The 25,705-nt window shown below is 39.7% G+C and overlaps 1 protein-coding gene across 2 annotated transcripts in view; it reads left to right on the top strand.

The window, feature by feature from the left end:
* Nucleotides 1-25,705, top strand: part of homer3b (homer scaffold protein 3b) — a 64,961-nt gene that overhangs the window by 23,932 nt on the left and 15,324 nt on the right. For both annotated transcript variants that reach the window (XM_084355585.1, XM_084355584.1), the window contains 4 exons: nucleotides 2,195-2,326; nucleotides 3,263-3,370; nucleotides 17,213-17,346; nucleotides 22,927-23,083. In XM_084355585.1, the coding sequence (XP_084211711.1) occupies nucleotides 2,195-2,326; nucleotides 3,263-3,370; nucleotides 17,213-17,346; nucleotides 22,927-23,083 (531 nt within the window). The remainder of the gene's footprint in view (nucleotides 1-2,194; nucleotides 2,327-3,262; nucleotides 3,371-17,212; nucleotides 17,347-22,926; nucleotides 23,084-25,705) is intronic.

The following is a 25,705-nucleotide window of genomic DNA, read 5'->3' as shown; positions in this document are numbered from 1 at the left end:
GAGTGCACCACTCGTATGACTACACGCAGACGCACAAATGCTATTTCATATGTTCACATCACACACAAACATTGTCTGTCTCAGGCAGTGATTTGAAGTCTTTGTTGATAATGAGACAAAAGGCCAGGAAATTATAGAAGTGGGAACGTTTCACAGTCAGAAAGGGGTCAGCGAGGAGCTGCTGAAGTGTAGCTGCAGACTTTCTTCACATGGATCATCTGGTATCATTATCAGGCCAAGACACAAAAAACAAGTAAGAAAACAGGGAAATCAATTGATTTGTAAACAACATTTTTCAGAAGTCTTTTTGGCATTTATTGACTCTAAAGTGATTCATCTATAAGACAAATTAGATTTTTAAAAATGAATTATTGTATTTCTGTCAAATAAAGTCAGAACGAGGTACAGTGGGACTGCGTGAAAAATCAAATAAACCTTAATGAACTTCAGCAGTGACACGCTGAACCTTGTTGCTGTGAGTTGATAGTATTTTCCTCAAATGTTATTAGTATTACATTGGTGACTCCATTTTGTGTAGTATCACATCCCCAGTCTGCATTGTATTCAGCCCACTCTGTGCGCTCCCATCCTGAGATTCTTCAGATCGAGGGAAAAAAATCTGTTTTCCATTTTGTCGTGGCTGTCATGGGTGGGGATGCATTAGTCAGAGGTGCACATTGTCAGCAGAATATTTATAACACACCTACCTTAGTAATGCAGCATCCACAACAATGGGAAAGCACCTGGGAGTCCCGACGCCAACAGCAGATCTTGTTAGCACCGAAATGAAACTCAGAGAAAAAAAACTGCACTTTGTAGTTATCAGACAATTGTGCCAATAAAGCGCCCTGAGAATTGAGGCTTTTGGAAATCAAACAAATCTACATTTGGCAACAAATCCGCCTCAGCAGAGCGTTCTCTTGAGAGTATTACTGAACAGACCATCTCACACCACAACAAGCTTTTTCACTTAGCTCTGTCTCTGGCCTGGTTGTTGCATATTTTGTCTTTATTTGCACGCACAGTTCTCCAGGAGACCTCCATTATGGTTTTTAATTGTAAGTGACACAACGGCAAAGGCTCCAGATTCTGATGACTACGTCCTCTAAATGATTCTCTTGGCTGGTTGACTCTGAAAAACTTGAGTCATTCTTCAGGAAGGGAATCTGAATTTTATTACTTTACTTTGCTCCTCCCTTCCATTCCTCTACATTCATTCGATAGATTCATATTATTTGATTGTTTATAGGATTTTTGATTGTGACATGTTACCAATCAGATAGTGTTGTGGGTGGGGCATTGTGTGAGAGGGTGTTGCTTCAGAGCCAAAATTGCACATCAGCAACGTGACAAAAAAATCACAGATACAGATAATTGGAAAAATGGTGAATATCGGCCCTGATAATCAGCCAGGCCGATAATTGGTCTATCCCTATTGTGAACCCATGAAGGTTTGGAACTTTCTGTGCATGAGATGAAAACAAATCATAATCAATCAGGTGGTTTTAATGTTGCCGTGTTATTTATTATTGCTAATAAGCATAAAGAAAAAAAGAGAAGTCCCAGCAGACAGGAGCTTGTTCACTGTAATGAGCTATTCAGTGAATCTCTTGATAATTAGATGAAAATCAGCTGGTCCAGTACATACAAATGGAAAATAACAATGGGCTGTAATGAATTCGGCATTTAAAGGTGACAGAAATGATTAATGTTCTTCTTATTGGTTCTGAATATTGTGAATTGTTTGTCCTTGAAACCCGTTAAACTGTAACTTGATAAATGCGTGCCTGCCAGTGCAGAGCTCCACCAAGATGCACCTTCATAACAGCAGCTGTAGATGTTATTTACTTAAAAACTTAGGCTATGAAGACGTATCTGAATACTGCTGAAAATAATCTGAAAATTTCTTTTAAAAAGAAAACCTTTATTATAAAACAATGTGTTCCAGTGCACAAGTGAGTTTCTCTTCAGAACAAAATGTAAATTTTTTTACTGAATATAACAAGAATTTTCTGTATGTCAGGTTTATGTTAGTGTTGATCCTTTTATACACAGTGTACATATTTATGTCTCCTTCTCTTCTTGCTCTACTTATATCCTGTATTTATGTGCAGGATCATGTTATTTATCACAATTCATAATTTTTCATGCTAACACAATTTATTTGTTGTTTTCTTATCCTCCATGGTGTCAGGCCATCATCAACAGCACCATCACCCCCAACATGACCTTCACTAAAACCTCCCAGAAGTTTGGCCAGTGGGCAGACAGCCGGGCCAACACCGTCTACGGCCTGGGCTTCTCCACTGAGCAGCAGCTGCAACAGGTAAACGCACGCACGCACACACGCACACACACACACACACACACACACACACACACACACACACACACACACACACACACACACACACACACACACACACACACACACACACACACTCCTCTGCAACAGCCGGACAAAAACACTTAAAAGACTCTTTCATTTATTAGATATGACACAGGGATGGTTTGGGGAAAAAGAGGGTCTGTGTGACCCGGAGAGGACGGGGATGTGATGATCAATGCCCCATTTTTGTTCACATTAACAGGTATTTTATCCAGATTCTGTCACTGTTTGATGCAGCTCGATTATTTTTACACATAATTCACCCAACATGTCTCTAGTGTGCATATGGAAACACAATTTTCTCTTTTCTTCAGCATGATGCACATTTTTAGACACTTCCTCTCATGATATTATTTATCTTCAACATTTTAATTTGCTTTGAGAAAACATGACCTTCAGAAAACATCTGTCTCACACATTTTTTATTTTTTCTTACATTTAACTGGAAGTTCCAGTGTAGGGATGCAGACTTTAAGCATTTTCTTTAACTAAAAGTCTGCATTGCAATCAATTATCAGTTAATCCTTAATAATACATAAAATATGTTGGATGTCTTCCCTTCAGAAAAAACTGTTTTAACCATTGACATTGACATGATCTATATATGCATGTAGACCAAGTTACTTAAATGATAAACTATCAAAATAACTTAATTTAGCTGTTCAGCAACTGGCCCAACAAAACCCCACCAGTATTGAAACCAATAAATGGCTAAAATGTCAAATTACTTGTATTTTAATTAGATACATCAGACCAGTATTTTGTAAGATGTTTTAACATTTCCAGATTTGTTGGGATGGATATATTTTCTTGCTAAAGTCACTTAAAATTGCAAGTTACTTAAAGCTGTGTTGTCTCTCCCTCCTCCTGCAGTTTGCGGAGCAGTTTAAGGAGGTGAAGGAGGCGGCCCGTCTGGCCAGAGAGAAATCTCAGGAGAGGTTTGAATTGGCCAACCCTGCACTCAACATCGCAGCTCCAGAGGTAAAACACTGCTTTGATTTCTTAAAGCTCTTAAAGCACACATGTATAAGTGGTCCCAGTTATTTTGGCTGAGCGGAGCAATTCTCAAATATACCCAAATGATCAAAGCTGTAAGTTGCTCCATGATGACAGATCTGACAAAATATCAAGGAGGTCAATCCATCATGTTTTGTAAATGCCAAGGTCCAATCAACCAAAATGAGTCAATAATAAGGGAACATTTACATAATACACATAATATATGCATTTTTGTTATGCACATTAATTAGTCATTTATGGCACAATAATAATAAATCCACTCATGAAAGCTTTTCCATTCCAAAAACAAAAGAAATGATAAAATGTTGAAAACTGTCCAAAGGTGGTTGGTGGATTATTCTAACAGAGCCGTTGTTCCTGGAAAGACAACATTGCTGTTGAGTTTCTTAAATTGAGTAATGAGATGCTTTGAGCACCACAAGGTTCATTCATCTCAATATATTGGAGCATTGGGAAAATTCTCATGTGGCAGTGATTTCCAAATCTCAGCAAAGCAAATAGAGAAAAACTGAATAAAAAAAAAGCCTCCACACACTCAAATCTGCAATAACATTTATTTAATTAACAAGCTTTCAGTTGGAGACCTTCTGTCAGGGCTTAAACAGATAGCAAGTGAATGCAGCAGAACAAAAGGTTAAAACCTCAGCAATGCACGGAGAATAGTTTCTTTTCAGCTTAATGAATTCAGGCTAATTAGGAAACAGAATTTTTTTTTTTTTTTATATTAGTGCCTCCACTCAAAAGGAGCAAACTATCTGCAACTATCTTCACTGTGTGCAGACAACACTGAGGGAACAGCTGCTGCTGGTTATGATTTAAAAAACTGCTGATATGTTACTGGAAATGAAATCTAAAAAGCTTCAACACAAACTCCAGAATAAATGTCAGCTAAGTGCGTTTCTGCAAAGCCACAGATAATTTGAAACTGAATTTGTCTTTGTTTGTTCAGGTTGAATTTTCTGTTTCTCTCTTGTCACAACACTGTGCTTATGCTCTGGTTAGGGTTTCAAACAAAAAACACTTAGTGAGGGTTAGGAAAACATCATGGTATGGCTTAAAATACCTGTTACCACGGTCACGGATGGAGATGGTCCTACGTTTCATGAAAAGTAGCCAGTTGACGCCACAGAAACGGCTGGAAAGATCCGCAGGTGTCCTTAAATCCCGTGTGACTCGAACCGTGGTCAGCTGTTTAGCAGCCTTGTCGGCTTGTAATAACGCCACCACCATCCCCTCCACCTCCACCTCCTGATGTGAGAGGTGACTAATAAGCACTGTAATGTGAATGTTATATGATACGTTTGCTACAAATGTTTTCTAAAACGTTAACTGCCAACATTACATCCTGGTGACTGGGCTGAAAGCTTACACCGTTTCCTTTCTGCATGCGAGTGTCCGATGCGACAGGATGTTGGGCGCACACTGTCCTCACTGAATCTGTTACACATGCACTCTGTCACGTTGTGTAAACAGACCACGTACCTATCTGCTGCGTGCTGAAGATTAGATTGGAGACCATTCAAGTGAAAGATTATTGAGTTTGGATAGTTTCTCTACTGGAAATTATATATCAGGAAGTAAAGATAGTGTGTGTGTGTGCTTTTTTTTTTAATACCAGACACTTTCAGCTTCTTGGTGATCACCCTCCAGCGAGCTGGCACCTTGTTTAGTTTTTTATAGTAAAAGCAGATGGTATATCGAAAACTCTTCATTTCAACTTAATGAATCAGCCATTCCTTGTTCATGTCATGAGTTCAACATGAGCAGCAGGATTGAAAATAGAAACCGGGCGTGCAGCCAGTTAGGACACTAATTCAGGCCTATTCAACTACTTTTGTAGAAGGGACAGATTTAATAAAAAGGGCCAAGGGGTGGGACTCTTACATACCTTAGATCTGACCTGTGAACGCTCACACATTATGTTACACATGTTTTTTTTCTTTGATTTGTTTTTATTTTCTTAATTTTTTTCTCTGCTTTATTTATAATTTTCACAATTGAAAAAAGAAACACTTCATGTACAAAAGAAAAACAATGCACCTTTTTTATTATTGGAAGTTGGTTGTCTGTTTGATTCTCATAAAGTCCCCCTGCTTAAACAGCCTGGGTTAGTACTTTTTGTTTAGCAACAGACATAAACAATAAATGTTCTTATATGTCTACCAAGAAAATAATCAAATGGCCTGAATGAGGTTGTTAAAGGTCCATATTTGGCCCATGAATAGGTCTGCTCTGATTGGTAACACTTAAATCAAGCTGATTTTGTCGCGGACGCTCTCTCATGTCACATGCAGTTAAGTGTTTGCTGGTCAGACTTCACAGGAAATATCATTTTAACCCTAAAAGGATCTAATTAATAGACTTTTGTTGCCTTTAATAAGGTTGAAAACAGGTTCAGGTTGAACCACTGGACCTGTGACCTTGAAGGCCAACAAAGAGACAGAGCAGAGAAGTAATATCTCAATCAACTCTCCTCGCCTTTGTTTCTATTTTAAACATATACAGAATCACGAGGGATTAGATGGATCCCCATCTGTCCGCTCCATTATTCTCCCATTGGTTAACTCCATTAAAAGATTTCATGCATGACAAATGGAGATAGAGACGCCGGTGCCGTAGGTGTTCGGAGGGGCAGTAATGGCCAGGACTGAAAGAAAGGAGAATGAGGGACTAGGAGAATAGAAGAGAGAGTAGAGATGGAGGGAGGGACGGAGGGAGCTGAATCATCTATAATTGAGGGGAATCTGGCTGCAGCTGAAAGGACAATGGCCAGCTTTTATCCTGCCAGTGTTGGTGACTTCTTGGTGGACTTGATAATTCTGAGGTTCAGCTGGAGATGTGAAAGTTTGCCTGCAGTGGAAACTTTCTGTCCTTCACCTCAATTTTTCTTCTACAAGTAGACTACGAGACACAGAGTGGTATTTTCTGGGGCAGCTCTTCTGGCATACAGCGTCAACTATTGCACGCCCTGATTCGGTGGCTGTGATTTAATGGTACAAACATGGAGGAAACAATGTCACATGCTAACTTTTGGAATGCCTCAGAGCTGCCAGGCTTATTTATTAGTGTGTGATAAACAGTGTGTTAGGTTGTTGTAGAGACATTCGAAACAGACTCAAGTGTGTGAGTGTGTGTTTTTGTGTAGAAGTCCTCACAAAGAGCCGTTCAGCAGGTGTGACGTACTGCAGAGTCACGCTGCTAACCTCGACCTCAGTCCTGAGACTCTCAGATAAGAGCTGATGGTTTGTCTTGTCTGTTTATTTAGCGAGGCCGAGAGAAACAAACTCCTGGATGCAACGAAACAGAGCTTCAACACCAAGAAGGTCAAACACTTCATCGAACCAGGTTACATTTAATGGTAGAGTTGTATGAAAGGCCAGTGGACTTCTGTTTTCTCAAAGTAGCCATACTGGGAGGTCAAAGGTCATCCTGATCAGTAATTGTCTTGTTTACCTTCCGTCTTAAAACTTAATGTAACTGTCTTGTGCATTCATCCGTTCAGATTTTGATGTCCTGTCGCTGTCCTCGCTCCACATTCTTCACTTATGAATTTAAATCAAAACTCATTATGTAAGATGATTCAGTCTGAAGTGTGAAAAATCCCTTTTTGTGCCTTTGGACTGCAAATGAGCCTTTAATGTGTGATATTCTGATTGATATTCACACTTCAGATGAGGGCTCAGTTTGCTATTGCCTCTGTGTATTTGACATTGATCGATTACACTCTGATATCTGTAGAACTTTTCTTCTGCTCAAAATACTGCACTGCAGACTAAATTTATACTTTTTGGACTGGGACTCAATGATCCGAGCGTTCTAGTGTGAACACAATTCACTGTATGTGTTGTTGTTCTGAGCTCATTCTTGATGGACATGCTGTCTTTAGTGGACAGTGGATGGTTAGACAGGAGACTTGGGGGGATAATAACACACAGCAAACGCCCCTGAACTGGTGATGTTGTGGTCACATGGAAGTCATCAGCCTTCAGGAAGCCACAATTGACCGAAAGTCATGCACCCCTTAGTTACTGTTGCTAGGTCAGACAAACTCTACAGTAAGAATCATGGCAACGCCAGTCCTGTTGAGCCGGGTGCCGCAGTGTGTTGGGAGTCAGGCACACTTCAAGAAGCCAACAGCAGGGACTACATAACACGATAGAAGGATGTATTCATGATGTTGAGTTAGCTGAACACGGCAAAAACAGTGCTAATTGAGGCCATTTCAATGTCTAGTCTCAACGAGAACAGAAGCCTTAATCTTTTCTGCAGCGATGATTCATGTCATCTTAAAAATACATCTGCAACCAACCTATCTGTCCTTTTTCCAGATCTTTCTAACATCCTCTCTTATCCAGTGGGTATGAGAGGAAGATGCTGTTGATTTCCCATTACTCAGTAATGAATAACACTTTTTAGATTTACATTATTGCAGAGTGCTTTATAGTGAAAGAAAAATGAGTCCAAATGTAGGCTCAACAAGAGAGAACTGCTTTCTTCTGATAATGGTAAAGAATGGATTTACAGTTTTGATGCGGATCAAAATAAAAATGTTGATCCAGCAGATTCAAATATGCCTTATTTGATATTGGATTAGGCTAGAGTGAATTCAAGGGGACTGCTGGGATTTGGTGGAGGTATACGCTCTACTTAGTGCCATTCTAGTTATTGAAATCATGATCGATCGCAGTTCATCACTCAAAATGTCAGTGTGAAGTGCAAAGTCAAACTGCACACACTGAGGTCAGAGGTCAGTTGTTTCATCCTGTTACCATGGCAACCAGAGTCCTCTTTCTTTATTGGGGAGAGCTGGAAGAACAAAAAAACCCCAAAAAGCTGTCCCCTTCCTCACAAACACAGAGAAAACTGTGAAGCACACATGCAAGCTAGATTAATCAAGTGCATGCGCACTCGCACGCATCCTTGCATGCATGCACGCACACATGCACACAAAGCACACACTCCTGGATAGAGCTACAAGGTCAGACGCTGGCGAGCAGCTTGTAATGATTCCTCGATAAGACAGCATTCATTGATTTTGTGTCAGGCAGTAAACACAGAGGTGTTGAGAGGGTGCTGTTGTGGTTATTATCACATCTTCTGACTCATCGCTGCACAAAAAAAACACCAAACTGCTGACTGTCTGAACCTGTGTAATGTAGAAATAATACTCGATCAAAGCTGTTATTGAGTGTGAGCACAAAAAGTTATAGTGTGAATAATCCACAGCCAAGTATTGATGGCGGCCCCATTGTGGCTATAATACCACATAAGAACCAATAAGAGCTCCATTAAGGCTTTTATGCACCAAAATGTGTGGACTGTTGAAAGCTTTCCACGAACACTGGCTCATATTGTGAGTACAGAAACAATACAGATAAGAGTTTTAAAGGAGCAATTTGTAAGATACAGCCAGAATTTTTGTTTAAAAACCACCGTTCACCCAGTATCAAACTGAGCATGCGAGAACAGAAAAAAGCATCTGCACACTCAATCTGTGCAAAGAAATGTTTAACACGTTCAAAAAGTGAACTAACTTTATCAACAAAATGTAATGAAGCAACAGTGTTTGACATAATGTCAAAGATGTCTATGTTTTGCAGATGTTGATGATGATGGAGTTAGCATGCTAACCAGCTAGCCCCGGCCGGTCCTGTCTCCTAACACCACTTTGTACCGGCAAGAGGTGATAGTCTGATAGCCCCCTGTAGTTTCAACAGGGAGATATAAACAAGCTGTTAGTGTAATAAATAAACAAAGTTCACTAAAAAATGGCAAGAAATGAAATACTATTCTATTTTCCTTAATAAACAGGAAAAATACAACCATTTGCTGAATTCAAGTTTCTCTCTTTTACCAAACTAAGACGAGCGTAACTGTCTCGTTAACTCATGGTAAAACACACTTCATTCATAGTCTACATAAACTAATTAAACTCACCAACACAGTCTTGGTCGGTCTTTTCAAAATTGCCTCTGGTTTTATCAACATAAATCCTCAATTCACAGAGAAAGATGTGGAAATATTCCCCCTCTATACGCTGCTTTCACCTGCTGCCGATGTCCGACTCTCTGTGGCTTCTCTCCTGCCACACGCCTCTCCTGTCCCCGCCTGTTGTGTCACGTCGTCCACGAAGTCGAAGTCCTGGTCAGAGCAGCTGTATCACCTCTCTACTGTATCCCCTGATGTCAAACTGACCTCAGTTGGTTTTGAAGGCTGTGTTCAGTTCTTTATCCGTGTCTAGTCGTGTTCACTCTCAGATCAGGCGGCCAAATCCAGTTGATCTGGGCCCCGTCAGCCGTGGTGATCCGAGGTCCCGATCCAGACAAACTCTAGGCCGCTGGCTTCACGGCCCACTGAGCCATGAGCTAATAAGCTAACAGTAGCTAGCTACAGCGACGGATGGCTTGCAAAGAGCAGCAGTTGTCAGTTGTTTTTGGAGCTACCTTCCAATTCCTGCCATGTTCTACAAATTGCACCTTATTTATTAAAATAACTGCAGTGTGTTTCTAGCTACAAAACAGTAGTCTGATGTCAGAAAAGTGAAGAGGTAGATGGAGAGGAAGGTGTTAATAAAACTGTAGGCAAATATGTAAACCTACATTATAGGTTAACCTGCAGTATTTTTTTAATTTTCCTCTTCACTGAATCTATCAGGAGGTTTTTGCATCACATTGAGCTGGTCAGTAACAGCCCTGGTCAGTAACCATCCTCAGTACTGCTACAGAGCCGTATCTATACAGCCTCAGGCTTTACAGAGCACATACTCTGCCTCCGATTTTTGGATGGCAGCAGCAGGGGATCTGCATGCAGTAAAGCTGCAGCTTTCAGGCTTATTTGCAGAGCTCAGAGATAAGATGGAGGAGGAGATGGTGAAGTTAAGCAAGATAAAAATGAAGAATGATAAACGCAGCAATATAGAGAGAGTTATAGAAATGACTAGCGCAAGGACAATAACATTTATGGGCAATAAAATAATGTCTATAATGTTTAGATGATGCTGCACTTGTGAATGGAAGCCCCAGTGGGAATTGAGCCCCTATCCATGGCCCTGTTCATGTCATGTGTTGTGTAGCAGATATGGCTTAATTTAGTACTCTCAACAGGCATGAAATGCAAAGGGAATTGCTAAATATAAAAATTAATAGATGCACCAACTCGGGCATTACAGGCAACATGCACTTGTCTTAAAGGTCCCAAATATTTTCTAACACATTTTTTCCATTTGATTTTATCTGTCACAACACCATTGTTGTCCTCTCTGAGATAATGATAAAGATATTTTAAGAAAAACATTCTGTTCAGTCCAATCCATACGATTGGTCACAGATTTTAGCCAAGCAGAGGGATCAGGAAACACTGAGGCTCCTGTGTGTTACAGGAAGATAAGAACACATGCATAGGTTTAAAAAAAACAGCCTCTACAAATAACTGATCTCTACCCTGCTAAAGCTAAAACAACCTTAAAAATATACACACCTTCTATATACACAAGACCTTCTCTTCACCAGTCTCAGAGGAAACACATGTAATCCGTCTCATGCTCTGGGTTCAAATCCTGCAGGGAACCTGTGTTGCATAGCTGTCCACTGGTACTCCAGGAGGTTCTTCTGCAGCTCCGTTATTTTAGAATAATAGAATTTTGACACATTTTATGATAAAATATCTACACATTTGTGTTTTTTAGGAAAACAAACCCCCAAATACGACTCCCAATTAGTGCAAGGTTGATCTTTAGTATACTTTTTGTCCCAATAACCATAGACAGAGTTTGACATTTGGGTTGGAGGGGGCAAACATTTTTTAACTGAGGTGAGGAGCCGGCTGTATAAGATTACAGATACAGTAACAGAAGACAATAGTGCCAAGTTTTCCATATACCCCAACAATAGAGGGCGTTTGTCTTTCACACATAAGTGCAGACAATTAAGGCACATTAAAGTTTAAGTTTGTTAAAAGTGTATTTTCAATATATGTTGGGCTCTGTTATTCTGTAAGGCTTTCATTTTCCATATACCCTTTTAAACCACTTGAAACTAAAATATGCATACTCACTCAGAGATTACTTCTCAGTGTATAACAGAAAGATAGGCAGCTGAGTAAGTGACTGTGAAAGAGAGGGAACTCGCAAATAACATCGCCCGTCACAACGAGCCGTGTCACATGACTGCTCAAAAATACATTTATTACAAAATCACACATAAAAAAATTCAGATTTAATTTCTTACATTCATGACTTATATTTCACTTTAAAAATGTTTTTATTCATACCAATAATTACCGGCAATTTTAGACCAACTAAATGTGACCCGCCTCCCACCAACCTGAGTAAATGCCTTTGCACAAGTATATGTTTTTTTGAAAAATGAATATAAAAACGATCCGCACAGGAATCTTGCACACTGAAAATTCACAAACAGTGAAGATGATTTTGTTGTCCTCACCTCTTGAACTGAAGTTAAAGAAAACACTGGGTCCATCCAATTATGAAAACAAGTCAAGAGCAAGGGGAGTTTCACCTGCTGATGAAGGAGCTGCAGAATTATCCTGATCGCCTCGAGCTGTGTTTCAGGATGTCAGTGGTCCAGTTTGACTGGCATCAGAATACATTGCTTAAGTAAAGGATCCAAGTGTCCAGCTACTGAAGGTCCAAGAAAACAAATAAAAAAAAGAGACAGAGCCTAATCAGATCCAGAATCTTGTATGAATAAATTATAGTAACAATATCCACTTTTATATAGTTAAAATCAGATATGCGGTGGTAATGAAGAGTCACTTGAGCTCAACTCACAGGGCTGTTGATGTTTGTGAACCACTGACCTACACAGTAAAGATAAATAAATGCCAAAATGGGTAAAGAAGAATGAACATCGTTTAAGCAGCAGTGTAAACACAAGCGGGAGACAGAAGCTGCTTCCCTCCTCTGACAGGTAACAGCTGTCTTTGTTTGCGCCTGCTGATTGGAGCTTTTTTTCCCCCTCTGTGATCTCCTTACATACATGGTTTCCATGCAGAGGCAGACAGAGGCAAACAGAACTACTAGTCATCAATATTTTAGAGCACAGACCTGGCAATAAAACCAGCTAAAAAGAAGTGTGTGTTTTTGGCGTGTGTGTGTTTAATCGGGGAGGACAGGTGCTTCAAGGGAAACCTAAGCATGTGCCTCTCGTGCATGAAGACATGAATAACTAAAGCAGGTTTGTGGTCTCATTCAAACACAGAGCGTAGAAATAGGTGCTTTATAAAAGCTGAGGGAGCCGATGAACTCGTGCTCGGATAAATAAGTAAACAGTGTAGATGTACTTAAGATGAACAGTGGTGCAGAGACGTCATGATGAAAGCTCTCAGGAAAGCCGCTTAATATTTAAGTATCTGTGATTCCATTGATTACACTGCACGCCTCCTCCGAGGACTCACAAAAGTTGAAGCTTTCATGATCAATGTTTAATCAAAATAAAACTGCCTAATCATCTTGTAACTCGTTTTTTCTGTTTCTCCTCATTTGCCCCTTCCCTCTCTCTTTACCTGATGCATCATGGAACATTTTCATCTCTCAGCTCTCCCAGGTGCGTGAAAACACACACTCCACCACACAACAATAAAAAAAAAAAAACAAGCAATACAAAGACAACCATCTTCTTTTGTCTTAGAGACCGTAGTGTTCACAGTCATGCATCTTAGTGTTGCGTGGCCTATCGTGCTCAATAATTCATCCGGAGTCTGATCAAAGTTGACTTCAGAGCAAATTTAGCTACTGAGCACAGCTGGCGTCTTCTACAACAGAGTCAGAGCTTTGTGTACAGAATGTGGCAACATGTAGGTGAACTTGTTAGCTGTTTTCTGAGTTTACCTCATCAAATCCAGACTAAATATTGATAAAATGTAATATCAGTACACAGATATGTCCTTTAAAAGTCACAATTCCTCGCAGATCCTTTGAACTCTGTTTAACTGGTTGTTGGTCGTTTGCAGGCTCGTGTGTCCCTCCCTGCCTTGTTTCCACTCAGCCTGTTAGTGAACAACATACGGAAAAAACTGCTGTAAATTTGTAATCCCATTTATGACTTAAACATGATCCACAGTATGAATTATTCAGGGATACGCACAGCCGAGCCGTTGGCTTTGGGGCCGGACTGGGGTTGTCTCAGCTTTGATTTCTCCTGCTCTCGGGTTCCTTCCTCTGGACACAGCGCTAATCCACACGAGTCTGCTGTGTGTTTCATTTCCATATCCATCCATGAGGACAGACTGAGAGCTGCTGAGCTATAGATAATAAACCATCGTCCTCAGGGGGGATACAGTCAGGCTCACTCAAATTAATAATACAAGCTTTTTCTACAGTAAGTGCAGGGTTGTAATGCTTCACTGAGGCACTTGGTCGTTGACAAGTTCAGGTTTCCGCTCAGAAAGAAGACAGAAGGCGACGGGGGGGCCCAGAAATGTGCCCATACAAATTCATCTGCATGCTTTTAGAGAGGAGACTGAGCAGTGTTGTAGCCCACAGCCTCAAACTGCAGAAAACTGTGAGAACGGAAGCCTGAACCCATTTCTGGGCAGCCGGGAAGGAAAATATCAAAGCAGATTGTTTAGACTTGCCAGGCTGGAGTCGAGCCATCTGCAAGCTGTAATGTCATATTCAAAGTGTCTTTATGACGTGAGGGGAAGATAAATGGCTTCTTGTTCTGAATCACCATTCAGTTTGTCTGACCTTTATTTTATACTGTGAGTTAATCCTAATGAGGTAAGAAAACAAAGGACTGTTATAATGCTGACATAGCTGTTGAAGATGTAGCGTTTCTGCATTAAAATGTCTTAAAACAATGTGACCATTGTTACATATTTTGTTGAGTTGTGTACTGACGCTATTCTAAATGTTTCCAACAGTGTTCAAACCCAGAGAAATTACATTTATTCAAGGTAATGGTGCGTCTCATTTGGTCACCTGTCACTGTTACTTGCAGGAAAGAGTCAGAGAGTGAGGAGGGAAGTCGACGAACATGACTTAATTTAAAATGAATTAAAGTTTAAAACATCACCTTGCCTACAGCAGTAGGGATGGGCATTTCAAGCAAAAATACTACTCAGCAATCACTGGGAACTATTCTATGATTATTCTAATAATAATAACAACTATAATAATCACACAGGCTTGTGTGGAAAATACTTTTTACTGGAGCCTGGGAATACTAACGCGACTCCACCAGTCTGTAGTACTGGTACGGGTAATTCCAGTCACCGCTAAAAAAACAGTGGAAAATAAATGTTTTCAGACAAAACCATAGTCACGTACACTATTCAGTTTTTGTCATTTAACGATTAATCTAATATTAAAAAATCAAGACCCATCCCTATCTTGTAGATGGATTTCCATCTACAATGGTGATTGTTTATCAGTTAAGACTCCAATGATCCCATGCAACTTCCGTCTTTTGTTTTGATTGAGTGACAGAAATTACATACTGTGCATTTAAGCAAAATGTATGAAATGAATAAATTAATATGAAAACTCGACTCACAACTGTTCACAAGTCCAAGTGTAATAACCAGGCTGCAAAAAGTTGAACCGTCTTGTTGTTTTATAGCTGCAGATCCATGCAGTGCTGTAACTAAAGGTCACTCGTGTGATAAATTAGATTTTCTTCTCTCACTATATGTTACTGTGAGACTGCAACTGTCTTGTTTGTACAGAAGCTGTAATATCTACTCCAAATCACTGATTTATAGCTTGAAGATCTTCAAGCTAACTGGATGATCAGGTACTAGTCAAAGAAAGAAACAGACAGATGAATCACTAATCAATTATTTAGTTCCCTGCAAACTGTACACTCATGTCTCTGTATATTATTGTGTTATAAGTTCAACTGAAACTTCATCATCTGGATGCTTTAATTATGGTCAATTTTACAAATTAGAAACTAAAATCTAAAGGCATGGATGACAATTAGACTTGAATGCCATCCACACCAAGAACAAAAACTGCAACATAACTACAATTTGATTGCAAATCAGAATCCATCTGAATTTCCAGGGCCGTCACTTAGCTTGATTTCGAGGACATTTTCCTCCAGAATAATTTCGCAGTGATTATAATGTTGGTTTCTAACTGAAGCCGACCTCTTTGATGGAAGCTAATTGATGACATTTAAGAGACACTAAGACGGTCTACTCTAGTAGCTCAGTTTTGGTCAGTGACTTGTTAAACGCTTATAAAATGTATATTAGGCTGAAAATTACACATGTAAAGCGTAATTTAACCTGACAGATGCTGCCAATTGATCTTTGGTGCTGATTAGTTTGTTTTGATGTCCTTTTTGATAATTGGCAAGATAATTGACGACAACTCTCGTAACAGAGTGTTGGCTTCTAACGTCTGTCATCTTTGAAGAATTTCATTTCCCTACAACAACAGCAGACACGTCATCCCATATCTGTTTTCCTAAGCTGCTGACACAGCTGGTTATCCTGATCGAGTTATAGTGATCAGTCTTTGTTTGGATGGCCCTTTTAATCTTGTAAAATTTAGCTTAACTGATTATCTTTGGATAATATATGTCACAGTGCAGCTGAAAGATACGACAGGATAAACCTCAACATCGAGACCGAATGGACAAAAGTCCTGAGGGTTTTTAGTTGAAAATAGACATTTGAATCTGCTGTACAATTAACCTGCAGCTGCTGAGAAAGATCGTGTGATATGAATGAAAGCTGCAGACCAGCTACCGATCGGAGGCTTTGGTGAGATAAATTTTGTTGGTGATATTGATTTTAATTTAAAAAAAGGATCCCATCCACACATGTATTAAGGCATACATAGAAATTCTCTGATGTGTGTTTGATTTGGTTTTTAAAGGACAAAAAGTTTACTAGCTACATTAAAATCCTTAAGATAACACCTATTCCTTCTTTCAGCAGTGAAAGTGAAGACAGTCTTCTAGTGTTAAACTCTGCACGTACAGATGTGCAGTATATGTTAAATCTCAGCGGACACACAGATTACAGCAAGATACCAGCGTGTGCATATTTTATACAGGAACACCAGATGAACTCTTGGAACACAGAACTGTACTTCAGTCGTTTCCTGTTGAATCAGAGTCCAGTCAGATCTGTGAGGCTGTGTGAAGACGAGGCAGCTGGGCTCCACACATGGCTGCTTGCTCCACATGGAGCCTGTTTACAAGAGTCCAGATGGGACATATCGAGCACTGACAGGTTGAACTCCGTCCTGTTCTGCTGCTGCGTCTTGTCCGTTTTGTTGTGATGGCGTGTGGATGCAGAGGCAGCAATGGGCCTGTCAGCAGCCTAAACCTGAACCTCTGAGCCAAAGTATAATTAATGTAAGGCTGGAGCTGATAATTATTTATTCATTTTTATTTTTCATTGGTCTATGAAATGTCAGAAAATAGTGAAAAGTGGCGATCATTGTTTCCCAAGATGACGTCCTCAAATGTCTTGTTTTGTTCACAACCCAAAGATATCCAGTTTACTGTCATAAAGGAGTGAAGAAACCAGGAAATATTTACGATTAAGAAGCTGGAATAAGCTGAACAATTTGGACTTTTTTGTTGACTCAGACTTGATTTAATAGTTATTGGAACTTTTAACGTCATTTAAAACATCCACTTTAGGCAAATGGACGACTGTAGTCCCACTCTGTTAAGAGCTCGTCCTCTAAATGGACACTTTCTATCAGAGGACTCTGCAGTGTCATTGATGAGGATTTACATTTAATCCGAGCTGCTGCTGATTTAATTCCAGCTTTATAACAGAGCTCATGTCCTGTTTGTGTTTTCATGTCTGTTGGTCCAGTTGTCGGAGGACCGCCATTCACCGCCGCTGCTCACAGTCAACGGGCCGGGCGAGGAGAAGCTGTTCCGCAGCAAGAGTGCTGAAGTGGAGCTGACAGCAGAGAAGGAGAGGGTCAAAAAGATGCTGTCTGAAGGGTAATGACCATGTTTTTTTTCTAATTTAAACCTCATGCATCATATCATCTGGAGAAAAAAATGTTAATAGCCTTAATTATTTTAAGACTAAGCCTAACCCATATAAGCCTTGATAAACCATTCCTGTATTTAACTTTCATTTTACATTTCAATGTAGTTTCACACAGCGATGGTTATTATCTATTAACCCCCTAGGCAATCGAAAGTCTGTTGAAGTTCTGTTGTCATCAAAACATTTCTGGAGCTTCACAGCAAAACAGCGTTGCAGCATTCTCCTAAACATCTGAAGTAGACAGGGACTTGTTTTAACAACGTTACATCGGCATGAGGGTGAGGGGATAATGACTAAATTTCCATTTTTGGGTGAACTTATCCTTCAAAGTCAAATTTTGAGGTAGTTGTACTTGACTTGAGTATTTCCATTTTCTGATACTTTATACCTCCACTCCACCACAATTTGGAGGTAAGTATTGCACTTTTATTTCACTACATTTTTTTGAATAACTTTAATTATTAGGTATGTTGCAGATTTCTGCATAAGAGCCAAAGCAGCGCATTTTTAAATTAAATTATTTTGCTGGCAACCAGATTAAAAAAACACAGATTCTGATAATCAATAAAAATGCCTAATATTTGATTCAATAAACAGCCAAGCCAATTTACTTTTACTTGTACTTTTGATACTACTATAAGACTCAAGTACTATTCCTTACTGTTTTACTCAAATATAACTCTTGGGTATTTATCCACACTGGTTTTAAGTTTTCCAGTTTGGCTTTGTAAGTATTTATCTAGTTTTAGTTTTTTATTCACCTCATTAGCCTTTTAGATTGCATTACTAACCAATAACCTGCAATAATCAGAACATGGGTCAGGCTAACAGCACTTTGCAGATGTTACTTTATTCACTGTGTTGCACACGTGTCCATACTACAGTCCACTCCAATTCATTTTCATGTGTCAGACTGCTACACTGGAAAAAATGGCACTTCAAAAGAAAAGAAAACAATGAATACAGGATGTTTCTTGCTTCTTTTAAGTCAAACAATCTGCCAATGGAACAAAGAAAACTGTCCAAAAACACATCCCTTTATCTCACTGAAATGTTACATTCTCTGTGATCGTGTTTTATATTCAGTGTGATAATGAGATATTTCGACCAGAAAGACTAAAAGGCCATCTGTAGATCACTGTCCACAACACAGAATGTTAAACGTTTGGTGTGACCTGTGTTTCCTTCACAAGGATTATTCCTTACACCCCTCACTGCTGTTTTGTATGTAGTTCTGCTTTTGGCTCAAAGTAAAATTCACTTAAAATGAAGAGTGTGGTCGAGAAAAACAAATTTATCTGAAAAAACATGGCAGAGAGGCAGCAACAAGAGAAAGAGAAAGACAGGGTCAGCATGAAGTGAAAATTTACACTCAGAGCTTCTGATGTTTATGAACGAACACTTGGCCTCAACAGATACAGCAAAAGGATGATTACAACAGGCGGTTACAATAATACATGAACACAGAGACATGAAAATCAAACAACAGCGAGAGCAGCAGATGTGTGTGTGGGAGTGCTGTACTGAACATTTATCTGTTAGAGTTTAGAAAGTTGACTGCAAAGGTTGTAATCCTGTCTCTAACCGCCAGTTCGGCTACATGAGCAGATCTAAATGCCTCAGGGCGCTTTGTTAAACTCCGCACAGTGAATGAAACTTACTCATTATGCTAAATGCCTAAATTAAAGTAACAATGTAGAGAATTGTGACTCACTCTTTAAATGCCTTGGAGCTTAATGGTTTGTCTGTGAGAGGAGGACAGGAAACAGATTACAAGCCATTAAGCTCCAAGGCATTTAAAGAGTGAGTCACAATTCTCTACATTGTTATTTTAATAATATGAATGTTTATAAAATGTTAATCTGCACCACAACGCAGGATCGTTTCCTTCACGTGGTCATAGCAGGTCATGAGAAAATAGCAAAAATTGTTGTTAATTGTCAATATCATATAAATGTCAGAAAAGCAGGATCATAGACAAGCCGCATTTCCTTCCTCCTATGGCCCAGCGCTACACCAAAACTTGCTGAAAGCTGTTCACAGGTTTTTGAGATAACAAACAAAACCGACAACATGCCTTCTTGGCACAGAGAACGAGTTTTACAGTGACTGTATGTGTTGTTTGTGGATTTATTCTACAAACAGTGCATACTGTTATCCATCCAGAGAGTCGAGCTGGTGCCCACATAACAACCGAGGTGTTTCTTTCTGAAATGAGGGCTGTTATTTGACACATTACAAAGGAGCTGACAGCAGAGGATGGAAAATATTTTGTAAATGCGAACAATTTCTGTAAGACGAGCTCAGACTCTTAATATTCTGGTGCTACATGATAACTTTCTGCATTAAAATGTCTAAAAACTACTCAACCTTTGTGATATATTTTGTTGTGTTGTGTACTTGCATTATCCCAAATGTTTCCCAAAAAGTACAAACCCAGAGAAATCCACCAGTTTACTTACAGTAACTGTGCGTTTCATTAGGTTTTTAATCCCAAAAGTTTAAAAGTAATCTGTGAGCTTTCCCCCCTGAATAGTTCAGGATTAAAGCAGAAGCTGAAGTGACTCCAGGTGTTTATTCTCCAGAGGGTCGGTCTCTGATCCAGACTCTCTAGCTGACTCTAAGCAGCTGAGCAGAAGCTCTTGCTCCTCTAGCGGCAGAAGTTACACATCGTATGTTTAAAGTGGCCATAATCAAAATATTTGTACAGTTTTTAAACTTAATAGTGGTCACTTGCAGCCATGAACCTACAGATAATTATCACCCATCACCTCATCTTTAGGGAGCTTTCATAGCAAGCCTTGGCCTATTGTTTAGTTCCAACTTTAATGTTTTGTTTCACTTTCACCGCTCTCATCAGCATCGTTTTCAGCCACAGCAGGCAGCTTCTTTCAGAGAAAAAGCTCCAAACACTCATTGTACGATACCTGCTCAGCACCACACAGCAGGCGGACACAGCTGGAGACTAGCTGATGAAGTAGGAGCTGGTGGACACCAAAATAACGCTGATCACGATCGCACACCAGCCTACCTCAGTGTACATTTATATTATATTTTACTCTTTTTTTAAGATATAATTTCCCATATTTCAACGTCTGCATTATTTATGTATTCAAGATTAGGATAAACTTGCTTTATTTGGTTGGGAGCGATCTTCTCCACATATCTGCAGTTCTGCTGCATTCAAGTGCTCCTTGGATGGTTGCATTTCCTGAGGAGGAGCAAAGGAAACGATCCAATGACTTATACAATACATACATTTGGCAGAAGTTTCTTACCATCAACCCAATGCTTACTTACTTACATGTTTCAGCATCGTATCATGTAAACTTGGCAACTCGAACGCATGTTTTATGTGGCACTTCCACAAACCAGGAAATGTTTTTGACTTTTGACTCTTCTCTTCACTTCTTATTTTGTCGTGTGATTTTCTTTTGTACATATTCTTTGGGCATTGTTGAAGGGAGTGAATGAGTGCTCCCCTCAGAGAAAACAACACCCTCAGTGTGCCTCGCTCCTCCATTTCTGTAAGAAAAGCTCACTGTCGCCTCCGAAGAAATATAACAGCATTGATAAACTAGAAGAGCAGGAGTGAGTCATTTTTAAGTATTCAACACAAAGAGAAAAGTGCAGGCTGCCTGCAAACCACACTACAGGTGCCCTTCACCGTGGTAGCAGCTCATAATTATCGTCATCATGGTGCCCATTATTGATCACTCAACCTTCCAATTGAGACCAAGAAGAAAACCACTCATCCTGTGCTCCTTTATGACCTATTATCCCCGCGAGATTGTTATGATTGTTTTATGCCTACACAGGCTTTTTTCTCCTGTTGCTATGGTGAGTAGTTTTGAGGGGGCCAAGCTGTTAATTTTGACATCCTTGTGAACCCTCCATCTTCTCATGTGAAAGCTCTCGGGTTTAATAAATATCCCCACTGAATCCTGACCTTTTACAGGCACACGGGACCTGATCCATCTTTCCCACATGTAATAAAGGAGAACACATCACCTGTGCTGGTTTATGTTTTTGATAGTTCCCATTGGTCTCTGTAGTTCTCTTTAAGGTAAAACAATAAATAAAATATCTATATATATCGATAGTGAATATTTTGAACTGTTTCAATTGAAATCACAGTATCATGATAACGCTAGTGCATACTGTTCTGTCTGTTGTAGGTTTTAAGTCAAAAAATGTTTTAAATACACACAAAAACACCTCCAAAAGTCAGAAATGACAAAAGAGACAAAAGAACAAAAGATAGAATATTTAAATAATAATAGAAAGAAATGGTAAAATCCAGCTAGGGCTGTCAGTATTAGATTGTCGTGGCCAGAACAATTTATAATAACAATATTATCGCAATAAGAAGCCACACTATGGGTAGAGTGTCTCACTCTCGTCTGTCATTTCCTCTGACAGTAGCCACACAGTGTGGATGTAGCTGTCTGGCTACTGTGTTTCCTTCTTCTTCCCTCCGTTTAGTGGCAGATGGCAACCAGGATTAAGGTGCATTACTGTCGCCTACTATGGCAATGCCAAAATGGAAAGAAATAGTAATGATTTAAGAAGTGTTTGATTATTTACACAGTATTATCATCAAAATATCAATATTTCATTTTTAAAATATCGCAATTATTTGTATATCGTGACACTCCAGTCGCCATAATCAGTGCTGGCAATGTAGTTTTGCATTTCTTGAGGTTCAATTTTCAGTTTTATCTTGCGACAATGCTGTGCTTATGCTCTGGTTAGGTTTATGCAAAAAAAACACTTGGTTAGGATGAGGAAACAATCTTGTTTGGCTTGTCTTCGGTTGACACAAACAAGGCTGGCAATGTCCCGACTTCTACACTCTGGAACTGCTGTCACTGGTTTGGCAGCCTTCTCGCCTGTTGCTCCACCCCCATCGCCTCCAGCCCATATGACTAACATGTAACATGTAATGTGAATGTGTTATACCACATTTTGTAAAACTGTTCACATGGTACGTAGCCTTCACAAATGCTAATGTATCTGTGGTTTGCAGAAACATTAACTGCCAACATTTTATCCTGGCGACTGGGCTGGATATAAAGGTTATATAAGGGTAATTGACAAGTGAGTCATCTAGCTCTATCTCAGACTGCTCTGAAAACATAAACAACATAAAATACATGAGCTTCTGGCTCCTTAAAATCAAATAAATGTCCTTCAAATTTCTCCAAACAGATGGTGCAGCATTACCTCATTATCTTCTGCAGTTTCCTCAGCTGCAATGCTTCTTTCTGACAGTAACAGCCGACCAGCATTAGGTCTGTATAGCTGCACCAATCAATATTAATTATCACCTGACTCTTCAGCTCCTCTTAGCAATAAGGAGTGTTTTACCATTTTTCAGCTCATTGTTTTGGTTTCACCGCTCCCATCAGTTCATCTTTGTTATTTCTGGCCTCAGCAGGCAGCAATAAAGCTCTGATGAACCAACTTTTCATCACATGCTCTCAACCAAACAAAAATAATCGTGTCGTATTGTGACTTCTCCTCAGGTCGATGTGTGAGATAAACCTGGAGGCTGAACTCTTCACCCTGCAGGACAGTAACGCCAAGCTGGTGGCGGCACTGCAGGAAGCCAACAGCAGCGTGGAGCAGTGGAAGAACCAGCTCGCTGAATACCAGGAGGAGACCGATCGCCTCAGAGACCAGGTGACGTATACAGCCTCCGATCAAAGTAAAAGAGAAAGATAGAACAGAGATATACTCTGCCTCTGATTGGCTACACCCTGCCTGTTAAGTAATGCGCATGTGCAACTCTCACCAAAGATTGAACAGAGGCGAGAGGTCTCACTCTGTAGCTAAAACGGAGCGTTCAAGACACAGTGTGAAAAGGGATGCTGCAGCAATGGACCATATGAGAAAAATAATGTGTTTTTTGAAAATTAAAGTATGTAAACCTATTCTACTAGGACCCCCAAATAAAAGTATGAAACTGAAAATTAGCATAATATGACCTCTTTAACTCACCTGGTTACTGTTTAGAGGCCAACAGCAAATAAACTAATGCGCCCATTTGGAAAAATCAGTCATCAACCTGTGAGCAGGTTGGATTTAAGTCTTCTTGTCCATGCATGTCTCATCCACTACAAAAGACCTGGCACCAAAATATAACACCAAGAATGTTGAGATGATGCCATTTATGTCCCTTCCTTCTTTTGCTGGTTCCTTGGTCTGAAAAAATAGTGCAGAGTCTAAGCTACACTAGCCAACTCCTATTGCAGGGCTATTGTATCATATGCCTCATACACACTAACACCAGAACTTAGCTATTTAAATAAATGTCATGTAAATAAATATTTAAAGATGTAAGCTTGCACAGGACAAGATAGTCCAGCTCAATAAATGTGGTTAGACTTGAGTGTTTTCATATCGTTGCTGTGTTATGCGCGATCCGCTTCCTGTCAGTCTCTTCACACCAGAGGAGGAAATTTGTCCTCCAGCAAAACAAGTCACAACATAAACTATTTTGTCACATCCCTGTTTTATTCAGGGCATCTATGTCAGCTGCACAGCAGTTCATTTCAGTGTGGGTAAGGTAGAAATAATACATAAAAAACTCGACCAGATATGTAGTATTAAATACACTTTGCATTATCACTTTATTTTTAGGAGGGATGATCAGGATTATAATTTAAAGCAAACACAAATCTGTCTCCACATGGTTTAAAATGGCAAATCAGGTGAGATTGTATGATGAGAGTCTGATGTTCTTCTATGAATCATTTCCCTATTGTTCCCTCGCTATGTGACCACTTGGACAGCGACTACATATTATGCTGATTTTTTTGTTCATACATCCATAACTATCACACTAAAAACCCTATGCGGACTTGGTCTCTTCCAAACTGCAGATGCATTTTTCATCCAGCCCCCCTCCTTGGAATATTTCTGTTGACAGGCTCCCGTGATAATCGCAGGGACCGAACGCAGACATTTCATCTTTAATTTAGAGAGAGTCAAATTATGCCCTTGGTCAAGCTTAACAAGGCTTCTTCAATGCGACAGAATGAAGTGCTGCTGCAACGGGCCCGCAATGGAGCTATTACCACCAGTGACAGAAAACCGGTCCTTTATTTTTAGGCGGCGTTGTGGTTTCATCTATCTCCAGGTCCAGGTGAAGGTTGCCCCCCCAAACACACACTCACTAACACACACACACACTGCAGCAAAGTCAACCAGGTGGCAGGAAGTGGAGCAGGCCTCTAGGGTTTGGCAAAGGGGTGTTTTTTTTTTTTCTTTTTGGGACAGGACACCCTATACTGCCCACCCCCTCCCCCTCTCTGCCCCAGTTAGAGGAAGAAGATAAATCATCGCAGGAGCAGAAGGAGAGAGGTTGGCTGCCTCTTTCTCCCTAGTCACACTCCCCGCTCCCGCCATGTTTGTGGTTATCCACAGCGGAGAGGCTGGAGGTTTATTTTCTGGGTTTGTGGGTTGACTCCTGCTGACCCCTGCTCAGTTTAAACAAGAATAAGCAACACAATGAGTGGGATACTGTATTGGACTGTAATAGGCCAGACATTGCGATATAATTCATGATCAGTAGAAAAGATCATTTTTACATCATAATTTTCCACTGAATAAACAATAAAAGTCATCATCAAAACTACATGATTATCGTGGCCTAAACAATTAACCATAATGTTATCGCGACATTTACAGAACATTTTAAATAAAAATGTTCTGTCAAATTTACTTTTAGCTTCGTTAATTGGTTGTTTTGTCTCTTTCTTTGGGAAATTAATTACAGTCAAATATGAGTGTAGGGAGGTGGAGAGAGTCGTAGCCGAAACTGTACAAAAGTGCACAAAAACAGCAATTATAATAATGGATTCTTCTCTTTAATACTGCGGGATTACCAGCGCTAAGTGCATTACTGGTACCTACCATGAGAATGGAGCAAAACAAAAATTTTGCACAATATTATCATATGTGTATTAATGTGAATGTACATAAATGTACCGTTTATAAATGATGGTTATTGAAAGTGGTACCATTAGATTTAATGTGATATTTTAGATGAAAGTGTAAAAGGTTTATTCATCTGCAAAGAGCGAGTGTTTGTGACTGAATGGATGCACAACAGAGACAATACGTTTTTTTATGCCGTTAATCAAACGTCATGTTGGACTCTGCCATGATCTAAGATGAACATACAGACATCAAGACATCAGACAGAAAGACATTCCTAATTTAACTCTGCAGAGCTTAGTGAATAATATAATAATATTTGACAAGCCTCACTTTTCCACCATCTGTTTTCTTGGTGCTGCA

Source organism: Pagrus pagrus (genome assembly GCF_965226575.1).
Source record: "Pagrus pagrus genome assembly, chromosome: 6".
In the NCBI taxonomy this organism is placed as follows: domain Eukaryota; kingdom Metazoa; phylum Chordata; class Actinopteri; order Spariformes; family Sparidae; genus Pagrus; species Pagrus pagrus.
This window is presented reverse-complemented; position numbering and strand designations above follow the sequence as displayed.